Raw genomic sequence first — 24,155 nt, 5'->3', positions numbered from 1 at the left:
TACGGGGCTGCTGCAAGGGAAGGAGAAACGAGCAGCAGGCCCTCCGTTCAGTGTGTGAGGGGTAGCTCCGCCCACAGTAGCTCCGCCCACCGTGCCTCAGTTAACCCTAGCGTCCCTGGTCTGAGGCTGGCCAGGGGACAGGGAGAAGGGAGAAGATGCAGCAGGATGGATCCGGATTGCCCTAGAGAGTGCTGCCTTGCTGCTGACCCCAGCTCTGCCAGGAGGCAGAGTGAAGAGGAGAGCTCTGCCCCTCAGGATCCAGTCGTGGAGAGACGCATCGTCCCTGGTACCAGCGTTTCCAGGGGACAGTATGGAGATGGATTGGCGGCGGGATCCGAAGATCTGCCTCAAGGGACGGTTCGTCTGGAGTCAGGAATCGCGGCTGATGGGGACACAGCACCCAGGCAGCCAGGTGAGATTACTTGGGGACCGTTAGCGCAGGTAATGCAGGGCATGGGGGTTGGGGGGGGTAGTGGCCCGCAGGCGGATGTCAGCAGGGGTTTAGGGCAATTGTTGGGGGGTTTGGCGGGATTGATGGCTAGTTGGGGGGTGGCGGGGGGATCCCCTTTACAGGCGTGGGGTGTACAGGGTCCGTCGGGAGGTTTCGGGTTGGGGGGTGAGCCTCGGCGGGCATTACCGGGAGTGGGGGTGTCAGTGCAGACGCAGGCGGGGGCTGAGGCGGAGGAGGAGACGGTGCGGGTGGACAATAAGGCAAAGGGAGAGGTGCATGTTTGCTTTGAGGGGGCTTTGGGGGCTCATTTGAAGGCGGAGGTGCGGGAGCGGATTTGGAAGGGGGAGTATGTAGAGATTTTTTCTTTGCTCCCCTTGGAGAGGTTTAATCTAGATAGGGCAAAAAAGGACGAGGGTAAAAAAGATGAGGAGGAAAAACGACGGTTCAGGTTGATTCCACGGACGTTTGCTAATTGGTTGCAGGCGTTCGCTATTTTGGCGAGTGTGATTGGGGAGAAGGCGCCGGAAAATTGTTCGGCGCTGTTTTGTTATCTCGATGCTATAGGCGAAGCGTATAGGGTTTACGGGGGGGTTGCCTGGTTGCGTTACGATGAACAATTCCGGCAGAGAAAAGCGGTGCGTCCAGACATAAGGTGGGATCACAAAGATATTGCCTTATGGCTGAGGGTGACGGCACCTGTTAGATCTGGGCAGCCCTTTCGGGGGGAAGGAGGGAGCGGGGGGTCTTCCAGCATGGCGTCGGCCTCAGCAAGAGGCTTGTGCTTTGCCTTTAATGAAGGAAACTGTAGATTCGGGGTTAAATGCAAATTTAAACACGAATGCTCAGGTTGTGGGGGGAACCATGGAGTGGCAAGATGCTTTAGGGGCGGGAAGCAGAAAGGGGACGCCAATAGCAAAGGGGGCGACGCCGGTCAGACTGGAAAGGATGGTGCCTTTTCTCGCTAGGTATCCGGATAGGGCAGCGGCGGTATTGCTTGAGGCAGGGTTTGGGGAGGGGTTTAGGATTCCGTTTGTACCAGGGGGGGCAGTGTTGTTAAAAAAGAATTTGCGTTCGGCTAGGGAGCATTCGGAGGTGGTGACGGATAAACTAAATAAGGAAGTGTTGTTGGGTCGGATGGCGGGACCGTTTCAGGAGCCGCCTTTTGCGGATTTGCGAGTGTCACCGCTGGGAGTGGTCCCTAAGAAGGAGGTGAATAAGTTTCGGCTTATTCATCACCTGTCTTTTCCAAAGGGTTCTTCGGTCAATGATGGTATTGACCCCGCACTTTGTACGGTGGTGTATACGTCATTTGATGCAGCGGTCGCGTGGGTGAAGCGCTTTGGGGCGGGGGCACTCCTAGCAAAGACGGATATTGAAGCGGCGTTTAGGTTACTGCCGGTACATCCGGATTGTCACCATTTGTTAGGCTGTTTTTGGGAGGGGGGTTTCTTTGTGGACCGATGCTTGCCCATGGGGTGCTCTTTGTCATGTGCCTACTTCGAAACGTTCAGTTCGTTTCTGGAATGGGCTGTGATAGACTCATCAGGTTGTGCATCTCTGATTCACTACCGGGATGATTTTTTGTGTATAGGCCCCCCGGGTTCGCGGGTGTGTTCCTTGTTGTTGGAAACGTTACGTTCGCTTTTTGGTTGGTTTGGGGTTCCGTTGGCGGCGGAAAAAACGGAGGGTCCGGTAACGGTATTGAGTTTCTTGGGGATTGTGATTGATTCCGAAAAGATGGAGTGTAGACTGCCAGTAGATAAATTAGAGGATTTAAGAGGGAATTTGGTGAATGCCCAGAGGAAGAAGAAGTTGCAGCTACGGGAGCTTCAATCATTGTTAGGGAAACTTAATTTTGCTTGCCGGGTCATGCCTATGGGAAGGGTTTTCTGTAGACGACTGGCTAGGGCGACAGCAGGTGTGGTTTCGCCTCGTCACTACATTCGGCTGGGGAAGGAATTGCGGGCGGACTTAAAGGTGTGGTTGTCATTTTTGGAAAAGTATAACGGTCGCTCGTTATTTATGGGGGATGTGATGGACTCGTTTGACTTTGAGCTGTTTACAGATGCGGCGGGTGGTTCCGGTTTTGGTGCATTTTGTGGTGGCCAATGGTGTGCTGGGCAGTGGCCGGTAGGGTGGTTTGAGCGCGGTTGGGTGAGGAATTTGGCGTTATTGGAGCTCTTCCCAATTGTGGTGGCGGTGTTATTGTGGGGGGACCGTTTTCGGAATAGGAAGATTCGTTTTCACTGTGATAACATGGGGGTGGTGCAGGCTATAAATGGTTTGTCGGCATCTTCGCCTTTAGTGGTACGGCTTCTTCAGCGGTTGGTGTTGGAGTGCCTGTCGCTTAATGCCTGGGTGGTGGCGGTGCATGTCCCGGGGGTGGAGAACTGTATTGCTGACGCCCTCTCTCGTTCACAGTGGGATCGTTTTCGTCAGTTGGCTCCGGACGCGGAAGCTACGGGCCTACCTTGTCCGGCTTGCCTGTGGGATCTGCTGGAGGAACCGTGAATGGGCTCATTCAAGCGTCGTTGGCGCCCGGTACGTGGGCTATGTATGTCAGAGCTTGGGATCATTGGGAGGCTTGGTGTGTGGATCTGGGGGCTAGGATGGAGGATTTGGAGGTAGCGTTGTTGATGTTTTTGGGCCATTGTAAGGAAGAGGGATGGTCAGTTAGTAAAATTAATGGTTGTATGGCTGGGCTGGCTTTCGGTTTTAAAATGAGACGGATGTTTGATTTTACTAAGTCGTTTCTGGTGGTGCAGGCGTTAAAAGGATGGCGTAGGCTGCGATCAGGGGTGGATACCAGGAGGCCGGTATCGTTTGCGTTATTGTTGGAATTGGGGGAGCAGTTGAGGGGTGTGTGTAATTCAGTGAAGGAGGTCCGTTTGTTTAGACTGGCTTTTTCGCTGGCGTTCTTTGGGGCGCTTCGTTTGGGTGAACTAGTTTGTCCGTCGGTGTATAGACCGGGGGGGTTGATGAGGGATGATGTGGATTTGTTTCCGGATAGGGTGGAGTTCGTTATCCGTAGATCAAAGACCGATGTGGAGGGTCGGGGTCATAGGGTGGTGTTGTTTGCGGTGGAGGATTGTGATATGTGTCCGGTCAGCTGTCTTCGGGAGTATGGTTCACGGGTGGAGGTGGGGCTAGGTCCACTGTTAGTTCACGCGGATGGGTCCTATTTGTCCCGTTTTCAATTTTCGGCAGTGTTTGCAAAATGTTTGCAGGGGTTGGGGCTGGATCGGGAGGGGTACTCCAGTCATTCGTTTAGGATTGGTGCAGCCACTGAAGCAGCAAGGCTGGGTTTGGGGGATGAGGTCATAAAACGCATAGGACGATGGGAATCTACGCGTTTTAGGTCATGTTCGGCTGAATCGTTTATAAAAAAGAAAAAAAAAAAAAAAAGGGGGGGATGATATTTTGCTTTATGTTGGCAGTGTTGTTCTTGCATTATTTTTCTCGTTTCAGGTGCAGCACCCGCCCTGGTGTGGATTTTGGGACACTCCTATGTTTTCTGGGGGGCCGTTCGGGCAGCAGTTCGGCCGGACGGTCAGCAACTAGGTTTCGACAGGGCGTCGGTGGTGGTAAGATGGATAGGGCGCAGGGGCATGATTTGGAGAGGGCTGCTGCCGGAAGTGCATCGTTTTGCTCGGATGGATAGGGCACCTGACGTGTTGGTGATCCACGCGGGTGGAAATGATTTGGCTGCGAGACCTATCAGGGAGCTGGTGAAAGATATAAAATGGGACATGTTGCGGTTGTGGTCATTGTTCCCTGGGTTGGTGACCGTGTGGTCAGACATAGTACCGAGGCGAGTCTGGAGGGAGGCGAGGTCGTTGGAGGCAGTAAATAAGGCTCGGGTTAAAGTTAATCGGGCGGTTGGGCGGTTTATGGCACGGAACGGGGCAGTGGTGGTCAGGCATAGGGACTTGGAGAGCGGGGTTGGTTCCTTTTGGAGAGCGGACGGGGTGCACCTGAATGCAGTAGGGGTGGATATGTGGAGCCTGGCGCTGCAGGAGGGTATTGAGGTGGCCCTGAGGATGTGGAGGAACGCACAGAGTTGAGGAGTCTAATCTGTGCGTTGGTGGCGGTGGGGGGTCCTTGGAGTTGGTTACGGTGGAGCTGGAGGACATTGGGAGGGCCCCCACGGTTGGGGCTGGACTCCCATGGTGGCCCAGCTGTTGAGGGGGGGGCCATTCTGTGGTGCTTCCGAGCTGGGGGTCACGGCTGGAGGCAAAATGGCTCACCCCGGATCAGCAGCTGGGGGATTTGTGGGGCTCTAAGGACCTCCCCCGTTAGGAGGAGTCATTGTTATGGTTTATGTTATGTTGTATTTATATTAATAAACGGCTGCTGTGGCCAATATATTCCAACAGGTGTCTGAGTCTTTTTGGGATGGTTGGATATGTTGGTATATGGTGGGGGCGGAACAGGTAAGAACAGTTAGTTGTAGTAGGGGCGAGCAAAATATGACCAATACCCCCGTCAGGAAATGGCCGGACTGGAAGGGGGGAGAAAGGGGGGCCCCTAAGGGTAGGCCCACATGACGGGGGGTTTGGTTAGTGAGCCCCAGGGAGATTAGGATTGGGGTAGCAGGGGGTGGGGTGGATGCAAGGGGGTCGTATTGGTGGGTTCGAGCAGGAGGGGAGGAGCGTAGGGGTTAAATAGAGTAGGGGGACAGTGGACGGTAGCCATTTTGGTTACCTGAGAAAGCTCCCTCCCACCCTCCCTTTTAAGTTTGGATGGGGGGGGGGCGAGGCGATGTGTGCATGGGGAGATGGGATCGGTCTTGTCACAGTGGCGTTGGCGGTGGGGGGTCCTTGGAGTTGGTTACGGTGGAGCTGGAGGACATTGGGAGGGCCCCCACGGTTAGGGCTGGACTCCCATGGTGGCCCAGCTGTTGAGGGGGGGGCCATTCTGTGGTGCTTCCGAGCTGGGGGTCACGGCTGGAGGCAAAATGGCTCACCCCGGATCAGCAGCTGGGGGATTTGTGGGGCTCTAAGGACCTCCCCCGTTAGGAGGAGTCATTGTTATGGTTTATGTTATGTTGTATTTATATTAATAAACGGCTGCTGTGGCCAATATATTCCAACAGGTGTCTGAGTCTTTTTGGGATGGTTGGATATGTTGGTATATGGTGGGGGCGGAACAGGTAAGAACAGTTAGTTGTAGTAGGGGCGAGCAAAATATGACCAATACCCCCGTCATGACTAAATTTCCTTTACCGTAACAACACTGACGAGACAAAAAACTTAGGGCTCATGCACACAACCGTATGCCCTCCGAGACATACGGTCTGTGAGCGGGCCATATGTCCACTGAATGCAATTGCAGACATAACTGACTGTACTTGCGTGCAAAACCATCTGCTTTTTCCTGAACAGATCTGGACACAATCCGTATCGTTTGTTTGAAAGGGGCCTTAGGGCTCATTTTTTGTGCAGTGATGTGTAGGTTTTTTTGTATACCATTTCAGAGTGTGTGCCTTTTTTGATCACTTTTTATTCTATTTTTTGGGGAGGTGAAGTGACCAAAAAACTGCAAATCGCACATTTTGTTTTTTTTCATTATGCCATTCATGGTACATGATACATTATTTTATATATTAGTTCAGGCATTATGGGACGTGTGAGTCTACTTTCACACTGGCGTTTTGGCTTTCCGTTTGTGAGATTTGTTCAGGGCTGTCACAAGCGGTCTAAAACGGATCAGTTTGCATTCTAATGCATTCTGAAAGGAAAAGGATCCGCTCAGAATTTATCAGTTTGCATCAGTTCAGTCTCCGTTCCGCTTTGGAGACTGACACCAAAACTCTGCTTGCAGCGTTTTGGTGTCCGTCTGATGAAACTGAGCCAAACGGATCCGTTCTGGCACACAATGTAAGTCAATAGGGACAGATCCGTTTTCTCTGACGCAATCTGGCACAATAAAAAAATTGATCCGTCCTCCATTGACTTTCAATGGTGTTCAAGACGGATCCGTCTTGACTATGTTTAAAGATAATACAAAAGGTTCTGAACGGATACAGACGGTTGTATTATCTGAACTGATCCGTCCATGACGGATCCGCACAAAAAGAGTGTGAAAGTAGCCTGATATTAATGATCTTTATTTTTTTATTATATATATATATATATTGTATTTTGAATTTTTTTTATACATGCAACATTTTATACAAACATTGTACAGACAACATATCTGCACGTCAAATAATAGAACATAATAGAAAAATTTGAAATGAAAAATATCCCTGCCCTTTCAAGATATCACCATGGTATACGTGAGCCCTTAATGCAAACCATATGCAGTGAGAACTAAGGGTAAGATATATAAATCCTTTTAATAGATCTCAAGATCTCAGTTGCAATCTACCACACGTGTCAGGTGCTATTGAGTTAGACAGAAAGGTCTGATCACATTGTCCATTTCTTCCTCTGTAAGGAAATGTAGTAGAAAATTCCGCCACCTTCCCACAAATTTTTTCACACTCCGTTCCTTGTGCCTCTCAGCCTCCCTACGTTTCAATGCCAGCAAAGTTTTTAAGTTTTGTATTACTATCTTCCCAGTGGGGGCGGCGGGTTGCAGCCAGTGTTGTAAAAGACTCTTTCCATTACGCCCCATGACAGCACCTGTGAGATCCTCCTCCTTCCGGACAGGAAACAGGAACTTCCCAGATCTTTAAATTGGTCCCATGTCTTCCACCTTCAGTTCTTTCCTGTTTCCTGTCCAGGGACAGGAGGATTTCTTTCCAGGTCTATTTTGTGGCTGCAGGACCTCTAGGGTTAAGACGAAACCTAGTGGAGGTACCTGTCGGCGTAAGTCTCCACTAGGAGCCGCTGAGGAGCCCGGCGTCTGCATTTTCTTTTCCCTTCTTTGGAGCCATGGGGGGATGCCTGGGCTGCCTCGTGTCCCTGCCTGGCGGCGAAGTCGCGGCATGGGGGGGGAGCTGCGTCTTCCCTCTCATTGAGGCTGGCTGTGCTGGACGCGCGCGTCGCACCGGAAGTGACGCGTGCGTTCCACCGGCCGGAAGGGGAGGAGCTAAAACATGGCGGGCGCTGCGCGGCCCATTTGAAAAAGGGAACGCCGGCCAGCCAGCGTGGAGGGAGTAGCAGCAGGATCGACTGGCGCAAGCGGCACCTACAGCCCTCGATTGGCCCCCTTTACACAGCATGATGATGCAGGAAGAAGGGGATGTACAACAGCGCACCGACAGACAGGAGCAGCTTTTGGAACCCAGCATGGTACTCCTGGGGGTAAGAGGGGTTAACCCCCACCATCTCCCTTTGGGGAGTTATTATTATGGTCAGGTTAAACTGATGGGATGTTTTATTAAATGCAGGCTAAAGAGGCCCCAAAGAAAGCTTCCCACAAAAGAGCTAAGGAGTGTGGAATCTGCAAGAGGAAGTTGGATTCATCTTACTCCAAGACATGTTGTCAACCATGTCTGGATAAGTTAGTGGCAGAGGAGTCGCCATCTTTATTACAGAGTATCCAGAATTTAGTAAAAAATGAAGTCCGTTCGTCCGTAGAGGAGCTTAGAAAATCCCTGCCTAGCTCATCCAGGCATAAGAGGGCCCAGGCGGTAGCGGAGGATACTACGGACTCCGAGTCTGAGGAGGGCGCTATTGTAGACTCAGATTCCTCTTCCGAGGATTTGACAGGGAAGCCGTTGTTTAGAGCTGAAGATACGGACCTATTATTGAAGGCGGTTAGATCCACGATGGAGCTGGGGGAGGAAAAGGAGTCCAGGTCTAGACCAGAGCTAATGTTTGAGAGCCTTAAGCCCAAAAAGTCTAGAGTTTTCCCCATTCAGGACTGTATCAAGGACCTGATTAAACGTGAATGGGAGAAGCCCGATAAAAAATTCTTTATCCCTAGAGCGGTCAAGAGAAAGTACCCCTTTGATGATCAGGAGGTCTCAGCTTGGCAGGAGGTACCAAGGGTAGACGCTCCTGTAGCTAAGATAAATAAGAAGTCAGCCCTCCCGTTTGAGGATCTAGGGTCCCTTAAAGATCCCATGGACAAAAGGGCTGACGCATACTTAAGGAAGAATTGGGAAGCTTCCACCTCTGCCTTTAAGCCAAATATAGCAACTACCTCGGTGGCTAGGTCATTAAAGCTCTGGTTGGAGGAATTAGAGTCTCATATAGAGAATAAGACTCCTAGGGATCAGCTGCTTGAGGCAATACCAACTATGTCCAGGGCAGTGGACTTTATTTCTGATGCCTCCGCTGACGCATTGAGGCTTTCCGCTAGGGCGGCTGCTCTATCCAATTCAGCCAGAAGGTCGAAAGGGTGGAAGGGCGACGTAGCTTCAAAATCGAAGCTTTGCGCCTTACCTTGCCAAGGAGATTTTTTATTTGGATCAGCCTTAGATGACATTTTAGATAAGGCATCCGATAAGAAGAAAGGATTTCCAGCACCGTCCTTTCCTAAACAGGGGAAGCCATTTCGGAATAATGAAAGAAGGAAGGCTTTTGGGGATCCAAAGAAAAGGAGGGAGTGGAGATCTGATAAATCAAAAAGTGTCCTGTTTAAACCCAGACCTCAAACATAGAGTTCCACTCAACAATGACGCCAGACCCCAGGTGGGCGGTCGTCTTTCTTTATTTTTTCCAGCCTGGCGAAATATTACCGCAAGCGCCTGGGTAAAGGATATTATAAAAGAAGGCTATCGCCTAGACTTCAAGAGACTACCACCCAGGACATTCAAAGTTACTACTTTAAATCAAAATTCTCCAAAACAGGTGGCACTTTCGGAGGAAATAAACAACCTCCTGGAAAAGGCAGTCCTTGTCCCAGTCCCCAAGGACGAACAAGGAGAGGGTTTCTATTCAACCCTATTTCTGGTCCCCAAGCCCAACGGTACGTTCAGACTGATTATAAATTTAAAAGGTCTCAACCAGTATCTGTCCTACCAGAAATTCAGGATGGAGTCCATCTCCTCCACGGTCCTCCATCTGTTTCCCAACTGCGTGATGGCCTCAATAGACATAAAGGACGCCTACTACCACGTGCCCATCCATCCCTTGTCCCAAAAATACCTGAGGGTGGCAGTGAAGATGGGGGAATCAATCGTCCATTTACAGTTCAGAGCACTTTCTTTTGGGGTATCACAGGCGCCAAGGCTCTTCACAAAGCTGATGGCGGAGGTAATGGCAGAAGTAAGGAGGTCGGACATCATTATAGTCTCATACCTGGACGACCTTCTCTTGGTAGGGCAGTCCCCAGAGCAGTTGAAATCTCACATACAGAAGGTCCTGGGGATCCTGATGAGCCTGGGCTGGTTAATAAATTGGGACAAATCATCCCTGATTCCAACATCCAGATGCGTTTTCCTCGGCATCCTGTTAGACTCTCAGACTCTCAAATCTTATCTTCCAGCAGACAAGAAGGAGGGGATTCAGCAGAAGATCAGGTCTTTCAGCAAAGTCAAGGAAGTCCCCTTAAGAAAAGCTATGTCTATTCTGGGTCTGATGACGGCTTGTATTCCGGCTGTGAGATGGGCCCAATTCAGGTCCAGAATACTGCAACGGCTCATTCTATCCAAATGGGATGGGAGGTTGCTATCCCTGGATCACAAGATTGTGGTCCCGGGTTCAGTAACCCGGTCCCTAGCTTGGTGGCTAAAGGCTTCGAACCTCGGTCGGGGGGTAGAGTGGGTGAGACACGATCCCTTGATAATAACCACCGATGCAAGCCCTTGGGGATGGGGGGCCCATTCAGTTTTGGGGTTTTTCCAAGGTCCTTGGTCAAGAGACCAGAGTGCTCAGTCCCAAAATGCCAGGGAATTAAGAGCAGTCCTGTGCGCACTAGAGAAAAGTCTCCCTTTTTTGTCCCAAAAGCATGTCAGGATCCTATCAGACAACGCCTCGGTGGTGGCTTATATAAACAAACAAGGGGGGACAAGATCCTATCAACTAATGGAGCTGGCATTCAGGATTTTCTTAATACAGAGGAAAGTTCTGTCCCTCTCAGCGGTGCACCTGAAAGGCTCAGAGAATCACCAGGCGGACTTTCTCAGCAGACACAGTTTCAGTCAGGCGAATTGGTGTCTGAATCAGGAAGTGTTTCACCAAATACAGGCCCTATGGGGATCCCCTACGATAGATCTATTCGCCTCAGTGGAAAACAAAAAGTGCAAAAAGTTCTTTTCTCTCAGCAGGGAGGATCAGTCGATAGGCACAGATGCGCTCTCACAGTTGTGGGGGAAGGGCCTAGTCTATGCGTTTCCTCCCATCAGCCTATTGCCCAGAGTGATCCAGAAGATCAGGGGGGAGCAGGCGACGGTGATACTAATGGCACCATTCTGGCCAAGAAGAGTCTGGTTTGCTTGGTTGAGGAGACTATCAATAGCCGATCCTTGGGTGCTTCCAGAAAGACAGGACCTAATATATCAGGGTCCTCTACATCATCCGGAAGTCAAGAACCTCCACCTGACGGCTTGGATTTTGAGAGGACATTCTTCAGGTCTAGAGGCCTATCAGAACAGGTCATCGGGACTCTCCTAGCTAGTAGGAAAAAAGTCACCTCCGAAATCTATCTGAGTATGGAAAACCTTCCTTCGGTTTGCAGGTCCAGGCTTAGACTTGAGCTCACCCAACATCCCGTTAATTTTGAACTTTTTTTGCAGGAAGGCCTTAACAAAAAGCTTAAACCCAGCACTCTCAAGGTGCAGGTCTCAGCACTGAGTGTCCTGTTTGACTTTCGATTGGCTACTCATCCTTGGGTCAAAAGGTTCATTAGGGGGTCCTCTAGACTATGTCCTATAGTTAAATCTAAGTCAGCCCCCTGGGACCTTAACCTGGTTCTTTCTGCTCTTACCAAGGCTCCGTTTGAGCCTCTGGGGGACATCCCCTTAAAGATGTTATCCTATAAGACCGTATTTTTAGTGGCCATTACATCTGCCAGACAAGTAGGAGAGCTGTCCGCCTTGTCCTCTTCCCCACCATATACTCAGATTCTGGAGGATAGGATTGTTTTCAAACCAGACCCTGCATTCCTGCCCAAAGTAGTGTCTGTATTCCATAAGTCTCAGGAGATAGTTCTCCCTTCCTTTTGTCAGGACCCAAAGAATGAGGGAGAAAGATCCTTTCATACTTTAGACGTTAGAAGGTGTGTCTGTGCGTATTTAGAGTCTACAAAGGACTTTAGAAAGACCCCGCAACTCTTTGTTCAATTTCAGGGTCAGAACAGGGGCTCAAAGGTTACAAGCCGTACCTTAGCCAGATGGATCAAGAGAGCGATAGGTTTGGCATATTCACTATCAGAGTGTCAGGTCCCTTCAGATTTTTCAGCCCATTCTACCAGGGCAGTAGCCTCTTCCTGGGCAGAAAAAGGGTGTGCTACCATAGAACAGATCTGTAGGGCTGCAACGTGGAGTTCCCCCTCTACGTTTTACAAGCACTACAGGTTGGACCTTTCATCTGTGCAGGATATGTCTTTTGGGAGAAAGGTGCTGCAGGCTGTAGTCCCTCCCTAATAGTTATCTAGTCTAGTCTCTCACAGGTGCTGTCATGGGGCGTAATGGAAATACTTCAATTACTCTTACCGGTAATATGTTTTCCATGAGCCCATGACGGCACCTACATAATTCCCTCCCTTATTTAAAAAAATAAAATAAAATAATAATAAGATTTTTATTTATAAAGAATGATGATGAAGAAAAAAAAAAAAAAAAAAAAAGAGAAATTTACTCTTTAGTATGGTGCCAAAGAAGAGATATGCCTGGCATATATTTGGTGCAGAGTTTTTTTCTATTATGTTTTCTCGCCTATGTTGTTAGTTTTCACTATATATATAGGTGCGTTGCTGGTCCCAGGAATCTTGTCAAATACTGAAGGTGGAAGGCATGGGACCAATTTAAAGATCTGGGAAGTTCCTGTTTCCTGTCCGGAAGGAGGAGGATCTCTCACAGGTGCTGTCATGGGCTCATGGAAAACATATTACCGGTAAAGTAATTGAAGTATTTTTAGGCCCCTTGCAGACGAGCGTGTCTGGGTAGGGTCCGGATGCTTTGCGGCAAACCCGCGCGAGTAGGTACCCAATTGCAGTCAGTTTTGACTGCGATTGCGTACCGTTGTTCAGTTTTTATCACGCGGGTGCAATGTGTTTTGCACGCGCGTGATAAAAAACTGAATGTGGTACCCAGACCCGAACTTCTTCATTGAAGTTCAGGTTCAGGTTCAGGTTTGGGTTCAAGGTTGTGTAGATTGTATTATTTTCCCTTATAACATGGTTATAAGGGGAAATAATACAATCTACAATAATACAACTAATACAACAAAATAATAGCATTCTGAATACAGAATGCATAGTACAATAGGGCTGGAGGGGTTAAAAAATTTTTTTTAAAAAAAATTAACTCCCCTTAATCCACTTGTTTGCGCAGCCGGCATCTCTTCTGTTTTCTTTGAGGAATAGGACCTTTGATGACGTCACTGCGCTCATCACATGGTCCATCACATGATCTTTTAACATGGTGATGGATCATGTGACGGACCATGTGATGAGCGTAGTGACGTCACCACAGAGTTAAATTATTTTTATTTTTTTAACCCCTCCAGCCCTATTGTACTATGCATTCTATATTAAGAATGCTATAATTTTCCCTTATAACCATGTTATAAGGGAAAATAATAACGATCGGGTCCCTATCCCGATCATCTCCTAGCAACCGTGCGTGAAAATCGCACAGCATCCGCACTTGCTTGCGATTTTCACGCAGCCCCATTCACTTCTATGGGGCCTGCTTTGCGTGAAAAACGCACAATATAGAACATGCTGCGATTTTCACGCAACGCACAAGTGATGCATGAAAATCACCGCTCATGTGCACAGCCCCATAGAAATGAATGGGTCAGGATTCAGTGCGGGTGCAATGCGTTCACCGTGTAAAAGGGGCCTTACTCACCATGCATATAGCATGGAAGAGATTGGGCAAATTACTTTCCCCCCCCCCCCAATAGTGAAACAGATAGGTCATGGAGGTTAGTGGTATCTCCTGTTTCCAGATATCTCTGATAAATATGATGTTTATTTTTTATTATCAGAAGGTATAGCGGCTCACCTGCTTGAGTAATATGTATAGGTGCTCAAAGTCTAAACTGACTCATCCAGTCAGAAAAGAATAAAATTAAAAGGCAAAAAATTAGACTGGCACTCTATATATGGAATCAGCAGATATAACTGACTTTGATGCAATACATGGGTTAACGTTTATTAGACTACAAAGATTCAGAATATAAAAAGGGCATATAGAAAAAATTAAAGTATAAACTAAAAATGTAAAAAATCACAAACGGAGGCGAAATGTCTAGGTCGTAAAGTGGTACAGTATGAGGTAGTGTAGGTTCCTATACCGTGTCACATGGAGATGTAATAGGGGGTCCGTGACACTCGGAGCAGGAAAGTATCAATTATGAACCAGATACTGTACTGATAGAAGATGCTCAGATATCTAGGTGAAGTATTGTCACGAGGGTATCTAGAGCCACGTCTGACTCCGTTATACCCGGGGTCAGGAGGTCGCAGCGGGTGGCTGCGCGCTCTATATCTAAAGATCACGTTGTTTCTTAGTGATTGTTTTCTGTGTTTGCCTTGCTATCCTTTTTGTCTCTATCAGGGATCCGTAGCTTCTCCTCCTCAGCTGTTTCTTGTCTGCCACTCCCAACCTCCTTATATTCTCCCCTCACACTTCTCTAGTTGCCAGTTATAGAGCTTCCTGCCTGGACATCTATACTGACCCACTGGAGTTGTGAATCCTGGTTGTCGTTCCAGAGTGCTACCCTCCGGATCCCTGTTGGGCTTCTTGTTGTCTCCTGTTGTCGCCCACCTGGGATTATATGTTGAGTTTGTATTGTCTGTCCTTCCCTTGGTGTTTTCCTTTAGAGCTAGTGGTGCGGACTAGTGTTCCCACCGCCCTGTTCACTATCTAGGGCTCAGCTTAGGGAAAGCCAGGGCTTTAGGCACGTGATCGGCGTACGGGTGAGGAACCCGTCTAGGGACGTCAGGGCAGCCAGGTGCCAGCCGCTAGGTGAGTCAGGGGTCACCACCTTCCCTCTCACTTGGGCAGGGCCTTCCTTGTTCCCTCCCTCTGTGTCACGTATGTGATAGTCACGCCGACCGTGATAAGTATCAAACAAATTGAAATTTGCTAATTTTCCCAAATTTTTTGTAAATATAGTATTTTTATTTTTTTTTATAAAGAAAAATGACATTTTTGGACTCAATTTTACCACTGTCATGAAGTAAAATATGTGACGAGAAAACAATCTCAGAATGGCCTGGATAAGTAAGCGTTTTAAAGTGATCACTACATAAAGTGACACATTTGCAAAAATCAGTCTGGTCCTTAAGGTGAAAAATGGCCCGGTCCTTAAGGGGTTAAAAAATCCCTGATAGACCAAAATGACAAATTAAAAAACATAACTTATAGGCTCATATATGAGCCATAAAATCATCACAAAAAATGTAAAAAAAAAAAGTTATATATACATACAGTACAGACCAAAAGTTTGGACACACCTTCTCATTCAAAGAGTTTTCTTTATTTTCATGACTATGAAGGCATCAAAACTATGAATTAACACATGTGGAATTATATACATAACAAACAAGTGTGAAACAACTGAAAATATGTCATATTCTAGGTTCTTCAAAGTAGCCACCTTTTGCTTTGCACACTCTTGGCATTCTCTTGATGAGCTTCAAGAGGTAGTCCCCTGAAATGGTCTTCCAACAGTCTTGAAGGAGTTCCCAGAGATGCTTAGCACTTGTTGGCTCTTTTGCCTTCACTCTGCGGTCCAGCTCACCCCAAACCATCTCGATTGGGTTCAGGTCCGGTGACTGTGGAGGCCAGGTCATCTGGCGCAGCACCCCATCACTCTCCTTCATGGCCAAATAGCCCTTACTTTCAAAGTTTTCCCAATTTTTCAGCTGACTGACTGACCTTCATTTCTTAAAGTAATGATGGTCACTCGTTTTTCTCTACTTAGCTGCTTTTTTCTTGCCATAATACAAATTCTAACAGTCTATTCAGTAGGACTATCAGCTGTGTATCCACCTGACTTCTCCTCAACGCAACTGATGGTCCCAACCCCATTTATAAGGCAAGAAATCCCACTTATTAAACCTGACAAGGCACACCTGTGAAGTGAAAGCCATTTCAGGGGACTACCTCTTGAAGCTCATCAAGAGAATGCCAAGAGTGTGCAAAGCAGTAATCAAAGCAAAAGGTGGCTACTTTGAAGAACCTAGAAAATGACATATTTTCAGTTGCTTCACACTTGTTTATGTATATAATTCCACATGTGTTAATTCATAGTTTTGATGCCTTCAGTGTGAATCTACAATTTTCATAGTCATGAAAATAAAGAAAACTCTTTGAATGAGAAGGTGTGTCCAAACTTTTGGTCTGTATATATATATATATATATATATATATATATATATATATATATATATATATATATATATATACTGCTCAAAAAAATAAAGGGAACACAAAAATAACACATCCTAGATCTGAATTAATTAATTAAATATTCTTCTGAAATACTTTGTTCTTTACATAGTTGAATGTGCTGACAACAAAATCAAACAAAAAAAAATATGGAAATCAAATTTTTTAACCCATGGAGGTCTGGATTTGGAGTCACCCTCAAAATGAAAGTGGAAAAACACACTACAGGCTGATCCAACTTTGATGTAATGTCCTTAAAACAAGTCCAAAATGAGGCTCAGTAGTGTGTGTGGCCTCCACGTGCCTGTATGACCTCCCTACAATGCCTGTGCATGCTCCTGATGAGGTGGCGGACGGTCACCTGAGGGATCTCCTCTCAGACCTGGACTAAAGCATCTGCCAACTCCTGGACAGTCTGTGGTGCAACGTGACGTTGGTGGATAGAGCGAGACGTGATGTCCCAGATGTGCTCAATTGGATTCAGGTCTGGGGAACGGGCGGGCCAGTCCATAGCATCAGTGCCTTCGTCTTGCAGGAACTGCTGACACACTCCAGCCACATGAGGTCTAGCATTGTCTTGCATTAGGAGGAACCCAGGGCCAACCGCACCAGCATATGGTCTCACAAGGGGTCTGAGGATCTCATCTCGGTACCTAATGGCAGTCAGGCTACCTCTGGCGAGCACATGGAGGGCTGTGCGGCCCTCCAAAGAAATGCCACCCCACACCATTACTGACCCAATGCCAAACCGGTCATGCTGGAGGATGTTGCAGGCAGCAGAACGTTCTCCACGGCGTCTCCAGACTCTGTCACATCTGTCATGTGCTCAGTGTAAACCTGCTTTCATCTGTGAAGAGCACAGGGCGCCAGTGGCAAATTTGCCAATCTTGGTGTTTTCTGGCAAATGCCAAACGTCCTGCACGGTGTTGGGCTGTAAGCACAACCCCCACCTGTGTACATCGGGCCCTCATATCACCCTCATGGAGTCTGTTTCTGACCGTTTGAGCAGACACATGCACACTTGTGGCCTGCTGGAGGTCATTTTGCAGGGCTCTGGCAGTGCTCTTCCTGTTCCTCCTTGCACAAAGGCGGAGGTAGCGGTCCTGCTGCTGGGTTGTTGCCCTCCTACGGCCTCCTCCACGTCTCCTGATGTACTGGCCTGTCTCCTGGTAGCGCCTCCATGCTCTGGACGCTACGCTGACAGACACAGCAAACCTTCTTGCCACAGCTCGCATTGATGTGCCATCCTGGATAAGCTGCACTACCTGAGCCACTTGTGTGGGTTGTAGACTCCGTCTCATGCTACCACTAGAGTGAAAGCACCGGCAGCATTCAAAAGTGACCAAAACATCAGCCAGGAAGCATAGGAACTGAGAAGTGGTCAGGTCACCACCTGCAGAACCACTCCTTTATTGGGGGTGTCTTGCTAATTGCCTATAATTTCCACCTGTTGTCTATCCCATTTGCACAACAGCATGTGAAATTGATTGTCACTCAGTGTTGCTTCCTAAGTGGACAGTTTGATTTCACAGAAGTGTGATTGACTTGGAGTTACATTGTGTTGTTTAAGTGTTCCCTTTATTTTTTTGAGCAGTGTATATATGTTTAAATCACCCCCTTTCCATATAAAATACCTAAATAACAATAAATATAAACATCATCGGTATCACCGCGACCGGAAACGCCTATACTATTAAAACAGAGAAAAAAAAATCCAAAAATTAATAAATTGTGATCAAAAAGTCACGCACACTCCAAAATGGTATAAAAAAAACCCCCTACAGATTGTTCTGCAAAAAATGAGCCCCTAAACAGCTCATTAGAGATAAGTATAAAAAATTTACACTACTTAGACATAAAGGACCTATACATATGGGGTATCTTTGTAATTGTACGGACCCAGAGAATGAAGGGCATGGGTCAGTTTTGCCATAAACGAAATGCCGTGGGAACAAAACTCATAAAAACGTTGGAGGAATTGCATTTTTCTCCAATTCCACCCCATTTCTCACTACATTTTATGCCATAATTAATGGTGACATTAGAAAGTACAACCTGTCCCACAAAAAATAAGCCCTCAAACAGCTTTGTGACTAGAAATATAAAAAAGTTATGGCTCATGAAAAATGAAAACGAAAAAAAACTCCAGTTAAATACCCCACCTTCAGGTAGCATATTACGCTGATGCCGACCAATATTGGGCAGGGGTTAACGGGGAAAATCCAGTCTACTGGCTGAGATCCCGCTGGCGCATGTGCACTGCATGGAACGATGCTGCTGCCCATAATAGTCATCACAGTGTGCGGGCGCTGGCGGGTTCTCGGTCAGTACACTGGATGACGCAAGAGGCTTACAGGGCGGGCCAAGCAACAGGCTGGAGAGGGGTTATGTGAGACTAAGGCAGAGTGGCCTGGGCACTTACAGCCTGAACGCCACTACTGGGCGCTTGCGAGCTCTAATTTACATATGAATAAAACTGAGTTTTTGGCCCTGGTGAACAACAAAACAAAAGGACAAAGGTATCATTTACTCCTCTATAGTTATGCTACAGCGCTATGTAAGCAGTGTATAAAGGCAAATTTTGGTGACAGACTCCCTTTAAACAAGTTTGATTTTATGTTTTAACTTTGTGACTCTGAGGACTAATGGGGTTTTCCAAGATTTTTTTTTTTACTGACCTACCCTCTGCATAGGTCATCAGTATCTGATCAGTGGGAGTCCAACACCCAGGACCCCCGCTGATCAGCTGTTTGAGAAGGCACCGATGCTCACAGTAGCGCTACTGCCAGTGCCGGTTACTTCTGAAACAGCTAATCGTTGGGGGGGCCTCCTGAGTGATTAACCCTCACCGATCAGATACTAACTAGGATAGTTCATCAGTTTAAAAAACATTTTAAAAACTGTTTTTTATGTGTAATTCATGTTCGGTTGTTTAACATGTATTTGATTTTGGTTATACCATAAAGTGTTTTACAGTACCCTGTTTGTTAGCACATCTATGAGATTACTTTACAAATACTACCAGGTTAAGGAGACCTTAATAGAAAATATTTCATTTTTTTTTTTCCCCCAGGAATTAAGGAGTTTAGCTTCGAAGCATGGCAATATTGTGCTACTTCCTCTGGGTAAGTGAGACTAAAACATAAGTCATTAAATAACGAGCATCTTTTATAATATATTATGGGGACATTTATTAAGACCGGTGTTTTCCATGCTGGTCTCAAGTCCCTCTGCACTACAGAGGCTTTGTCCGACAGGCCATGCAACAAACTTAATTCTACACCAGCCCTTGTGCAGGCATAGATTTAAGCCATTTTCCACACGAAAATCCGATGTGGAAAATGATCAATCAGTTGGAAATGTGTTGTGAGTGGGAAAAAGTTGCAAATTTTATCACACAAATTGTGTGCGACAAAATTTGCGCCCATTTACACCACAAAAGTGACATAAATAGATTTGTAAATGTCCCACTATATGCTTATACTTCTACCAATTCGGAATAACCTGGATACACAACTTTGTTTGGTCTAAGGTCACAAAAAGGGTTAAATTGTTTGTTTGACTTTAAAGGGTCATGAAAAATAGGACTTGTAAAGTTAACTTGGTCCACCACTGTACCCAAATAGCAAGGAGGTCTGTGGTATCCCCATATCCTTGACAGCTTCACTGTACCCCCACCTGAGTCTGTCTATGACCTCTATTTCTGGATACCACAGCACTCCTTGCTATGTGTGCACAGTGGTGGACCCTGAACTAGTATCCCTGCATTCCTCATTTTAGCTCTTCTGTTACCCAGGCAGCTACATGTGGGTAGCCAGTGGTCACTTACATTTGCCTTCATTATTTTGCACAAATCACTATGAATAATGCAAAAAAGAGAATCTGGCAGCTGGATTGTGGTTCTGGTAGAAGCTCTCAATTGTTGGTGAAGAAGTTTGAACCATGTTTATACAGCATTCAGAACATATAATACTCTAAAAGTCCCGGTAACAATGAGGAAAACATCTAGTAAGGGACGCGGACATGGTCGTGTTAGTAGACCCTCTGGTACTGGGAGAGGACGTGGCCGTTCTGCCACAGCCACACGTCCTAGTGTACCAACTACCTCAGGTCCCAGTAGACGCCAGAATTTACAGCGATATTTGGTGGGCCCAATGCCGTTCTAAGGATGGTAAGGCCTGAGTAGGTACAGGCATTAGTCAATTGGGTGGCCGACAGTGGATCCAGCACGTTCACATTATCTTCCACCCAGTCTTCTGCAGAAGGCGCACAGATGGCGCCTGAAAACCAAGCCCATCAGTCTGTCACATCACCCCCATGCATATCAGGGAAACTGTCTGAGCCTCAACTTATGCAGCAGTCTATTATGCTGTTTGAAGACTCTGCTGGCAGGGTTTCCCAAGGGAATCCACCTAGCACTTCCCCAGCGGTGGAAGACATAGAATGCATTGACTCACAACCACTTATGTTTCCTGATGATGAGGACATGGGAATACCACCTCAGCACGTCTATGATGATGACGAAACACCGGTGCCAACTGCTGCGTCTTTCTGCAGTGTGCAGACTGAACAGGAGTTCAGGGAGGAAGACTGGGTGGAAGACGATGCAGGGGACAATGAGGTCCTAGACCCCACATGGAATGAAGGTCGTGCCACTGACTTTCACAGTTCGGAGGAAGAGGCAGTGGTGAGACTGAGCCAACAGCATAGCAAAAGAGGGAGCAGTGGGCAAAAGCAGAACACCCGCCGCCAAGAGAGTTCGCCTGCTGCTGGCCACCGCCACCTGGGACCGAGCACCCCAAAGGCAGCTTCAAGGAGTTCCCTGGCGTGGCAGTTCTTCAAACAATGTGCTGACAACAAGACCCGAGTGGTTTGCACACTGTGCCATCAGAGCCTGAAGCGAGGCATTAACGTTCTGAACCTTAGCACAACCTGCATGACCAGGCATCTGCATGCAAAGCATGAACTGCAGTGGAGTAAACACCTTAAAAACAAGGAACTCACTCAGGCTCCCCCTGCTACCTCTTCTGCTGCTGCCGCTTCGGCCTCTTCCTCCGCCTCTGGAGGAACGTTGGCACCTGCCGCCCAGCAAACAGAGGATGTACCACTAACACCACCACCTCCGTCACAAAGCATCTCCACCATGTCACACGGCCGCGTTCAGCTCTCCATCTAACAAATATTTGAGAGAAAGCGTAAATTCCCACCTAGCCACCCTCGATCCCTGGCCCTGAATGCCAGCATTTCTAAACTACTGGCCTATGAAATGCTGTAATTCAGGCTGGTGGACACAGACAGCATCAAACAGCTCATGTCGCTTGCTGTCCCACAGTATGTTCCCAGCCGCCACTACTTCTCCAAGAGAGCCATGCCTTCCCTGCACAACCAAGTATCCGATAAAATCAAGTGTGCACTGTGCAACGCCATCTGTGGCAAGGTCCACCTAACCACAGATACGTGGACCAGTAAGCACGGCCAGGGACGCTATATCTCCCTAACTGCACACTGGGTAAATGTAGTGGTGGCTGCGCCCCAGGCGGAGAGCTGTTTGGCGCATGTCCTTCCGCCGCCAAGGATCGCAGGGCAACATTCTTTGCCTCCTCCTCCTACTCGGCTTCCTCCTCATCTTCTTCCACCTGCTCATCCAGTCAGCCACACACCTTAACCACCAACTTCAGCACAGCCAGGGGTAAACGTCAGCAGGCCATTCTGAAACTCATATGTTTGGGGGACAGGCCCCACACTGCGCAGGAGTTGTGGCGGGGGATTGAACAACAGACCGACGAGTGGTTGCTGCCGGTGAGCCTCAAGCCTGGCCTGGTGGTGTGCGATAATGGGCGAAATCTCGTCACAGCTCTGGGACTAGCCGGTTTGACGCACATCCCTTGCCTGGCGCATGTGCTGAATTTGGTGGTGCAGAAGTTCATTCACAACTACCCCGACATGTCAGAGCTGCTGCATAAAGTGCGGGCCGTCTGTGCGCGCTTCCGGCGTTCACATCCTGCCGCTGCTCGCCTGTCTGCGCTACAGCGTAACTTCGGCCTTCCCGCTCACCGCCTCATATGCGACGTTGCCACCAGGTGGAACTCCACCTTGCACATGCTGGACAGACTGTGCAAGCAGCAGCAGGCCATAGTGGAGTTTCAGCTGCAGCACGCACGGGTCAGTCGCACTGCAGAACAGCACCACTTCACCACCAATGACTGGGCCTCCATGCGAGACCTGTGTGCCCTGTTGCGCTGTTTCGAGTACTCCACCAATATGGCCAGTGGCGATGACGCCGTTATCAGCGTTACAATACCACTTCTATGTCTCCTTGAGAAAACACTTAGGGCGATGATGGAAGAGGAGGTGGCCCAGGAGGAGGAGGAAGAGGGGTCATTTTTAGCACTTTCAGGTCAGTCTCTTAGAAGTGACTCAAAGGGAGGTTTTTTGCAACAGCAGAGGCCAGGTACAAATGTGGCCCACTACTCGAGGACGAGGAGGAGGTTGAGGATGAAGCATATTCACAGCGGGGTGCCATCCAACGCAGCTCGGGCCCATCACTGGTGCGTGGCTGGGGGGAACTAGAGGAAGATGACGATACGCCTCCCACAGAGGACAGCTTGTCCTTACCTCTGGGCAGCCTGGCACACATGAGCGACTACATGCTGCAGTGCCTGCGCAACGACAGAGTTGCCCACATTTTAACGTGTGCGGACTACTGGGTTGCCACCCTGCTGGATCCCCAGTACAAAGACAATGTGCCCACCTTACTTCCTGCACTGGAGTGTGATAGGAAGATGCGCGAGTACAAGCGCATGTTGGTAGACGCGCTACGGAGAGCATTCCCCAATGTCACAGGGGAACAAGTGGAAGCCCAAGGCGAAGGCGTAGCAGGAGCAAGAGGTCGCCAACGCAGCTATCACGGCCAGCTCCTCTGAGGGCAGGTTTAGCATGGCAAAGATGTGGAAAAGTTTTGTCACCACGCCACAGCTAACTGCACCACCACCTGATATGGAACGTGTTAGCAGGAGGCAACATTTCACTAACATGGTGGAACAGTACGTGTGCACACCCCTCCACGTACTGACTGATGGTTCGGCCCCATTCAACTTCTGGGTCTCCAAATTGTCCACGTGGCCAGAGCTAGCCTTTTATGCCTTGGAGGTGCTGGCCTGCCCGGCGGCCAGCGTTTTGTCTGAATGTGTATTCAGCACGGCAGGGGCGTCATTACAGACAAACGCAGCCGCCTGTCTACAGCCAATGTGGACAAGCTGACTTTCATAAAAATCAACCAGGCATGGATCCCACAGGACCTGTCCATCCCTTGTGCAGATTAGACATTTATAACTACCTCCCCTTAACCATATATTCTTGTACTCCAGGGCACTTCTTCATTCAAGCCTCTTTTTTTTTATTTTACCATTATATTGCGGGGCATTAATAGGAAAGATGCGTACGTCCTCATAGCCATTCTGCATTGATTTTACATTGTTTTACTTTTTTGGGGGAGTGTATTAATAGGAAAAAAAAGGGAAAAAATGTCATAATTGCCGTGGTGTATTATTAGGAAAGATACATACATCCCATTAGCCGTTTTGCAGTGAATTGTGATTGTTAGATTTCTTATTTTTGGGGGTATATTAATAGGAAAAAGAATACGTCTTAATTGCTGTTCTGCGGTGAAATTACATTGTACCACAGCCATTTATGGGGTGTATTGAAAGGAAATAAACCTACCGTATTTTTCGCCCCATAAGACGCACCCCCATGCGTCTTATGGGGTGAATACTAATGAGCACTTGCTTTATGGAGGCGCTTATTAGTACCGGAGGACTGGGAAGCGGTGAACGCTCTGTACTCACCGCTTCCTAGTCCTCCGCTGACGGTTGTGCTGTGGCTGCATTGTACTGCAGCCTTTTTGGGGGGGTATTTTAATTTAATTATTTTATTATACAGTATGTCAGACAGGCGACAGGCCCTTCAAAGGGAACGGGCAGTGGCCAAAATGTTTCTGTTGCAGGCAGCAGAAGGAGGGGGGTGGCAGCAGGAGTCGCAGTGAGAGGCCTGAGCTCCGGGTGTTATCTAGCGGTCGTGTCTTGACCAGCAACCCAGCGGTGCTTGAATGGTTGACTCTGTGTTCGACTTCATTGCAAGTGACATCAGACACCCCAGCCAAGAGTCGGTGGGTTCCTTTGACACGACACTTAGTTGGCATGGCCCGGGAGCAGGCCCTGTGCAACCAACTGTCCTCAACAT

The 24,155-nt window shown here is 48.1% G+C and overlaps 1 protein-coding gene across 1 annotated transcript in view; it reads left to right on the top strand.

Moving 5' to 3' along the window:
* The window catches only part of LOC120980752 (C-factor-like), a 125,434-nt gene that overhangs the window by 28,141 nt on the left and 73,138 nt on the right, over positions 1–24,155 (top strand). The window contains exon 2 of the mRNA XM_040410029.1: positions 18,988–19,039. Within this exon, the coding sequence (XP_040265963.1) occupies positions 18,988–19,039 (52 nt within the window). The remainder of the gene's footprint in view (positions 1–18,987; positions 19,040–24,155) is intronic.

Source organism: Bufo bufo, chromosome 10, assembly GCF_905171765.1.
Source record: "Bufo bufo chromosome 10, aBufBuf1.1, whole genome shotgun sequence".
Lineage (NCBI taxonomy): Eukaryota > Metazoa > Chordata > Amphibia > Anura > Bufonidae > Bufo > Bufo bufo.
The sequence above is the reverse complement of the archived record's forward strand: the minus strand, read 5'-3'. Positions and strand labels throughout refer to the sequence as shown.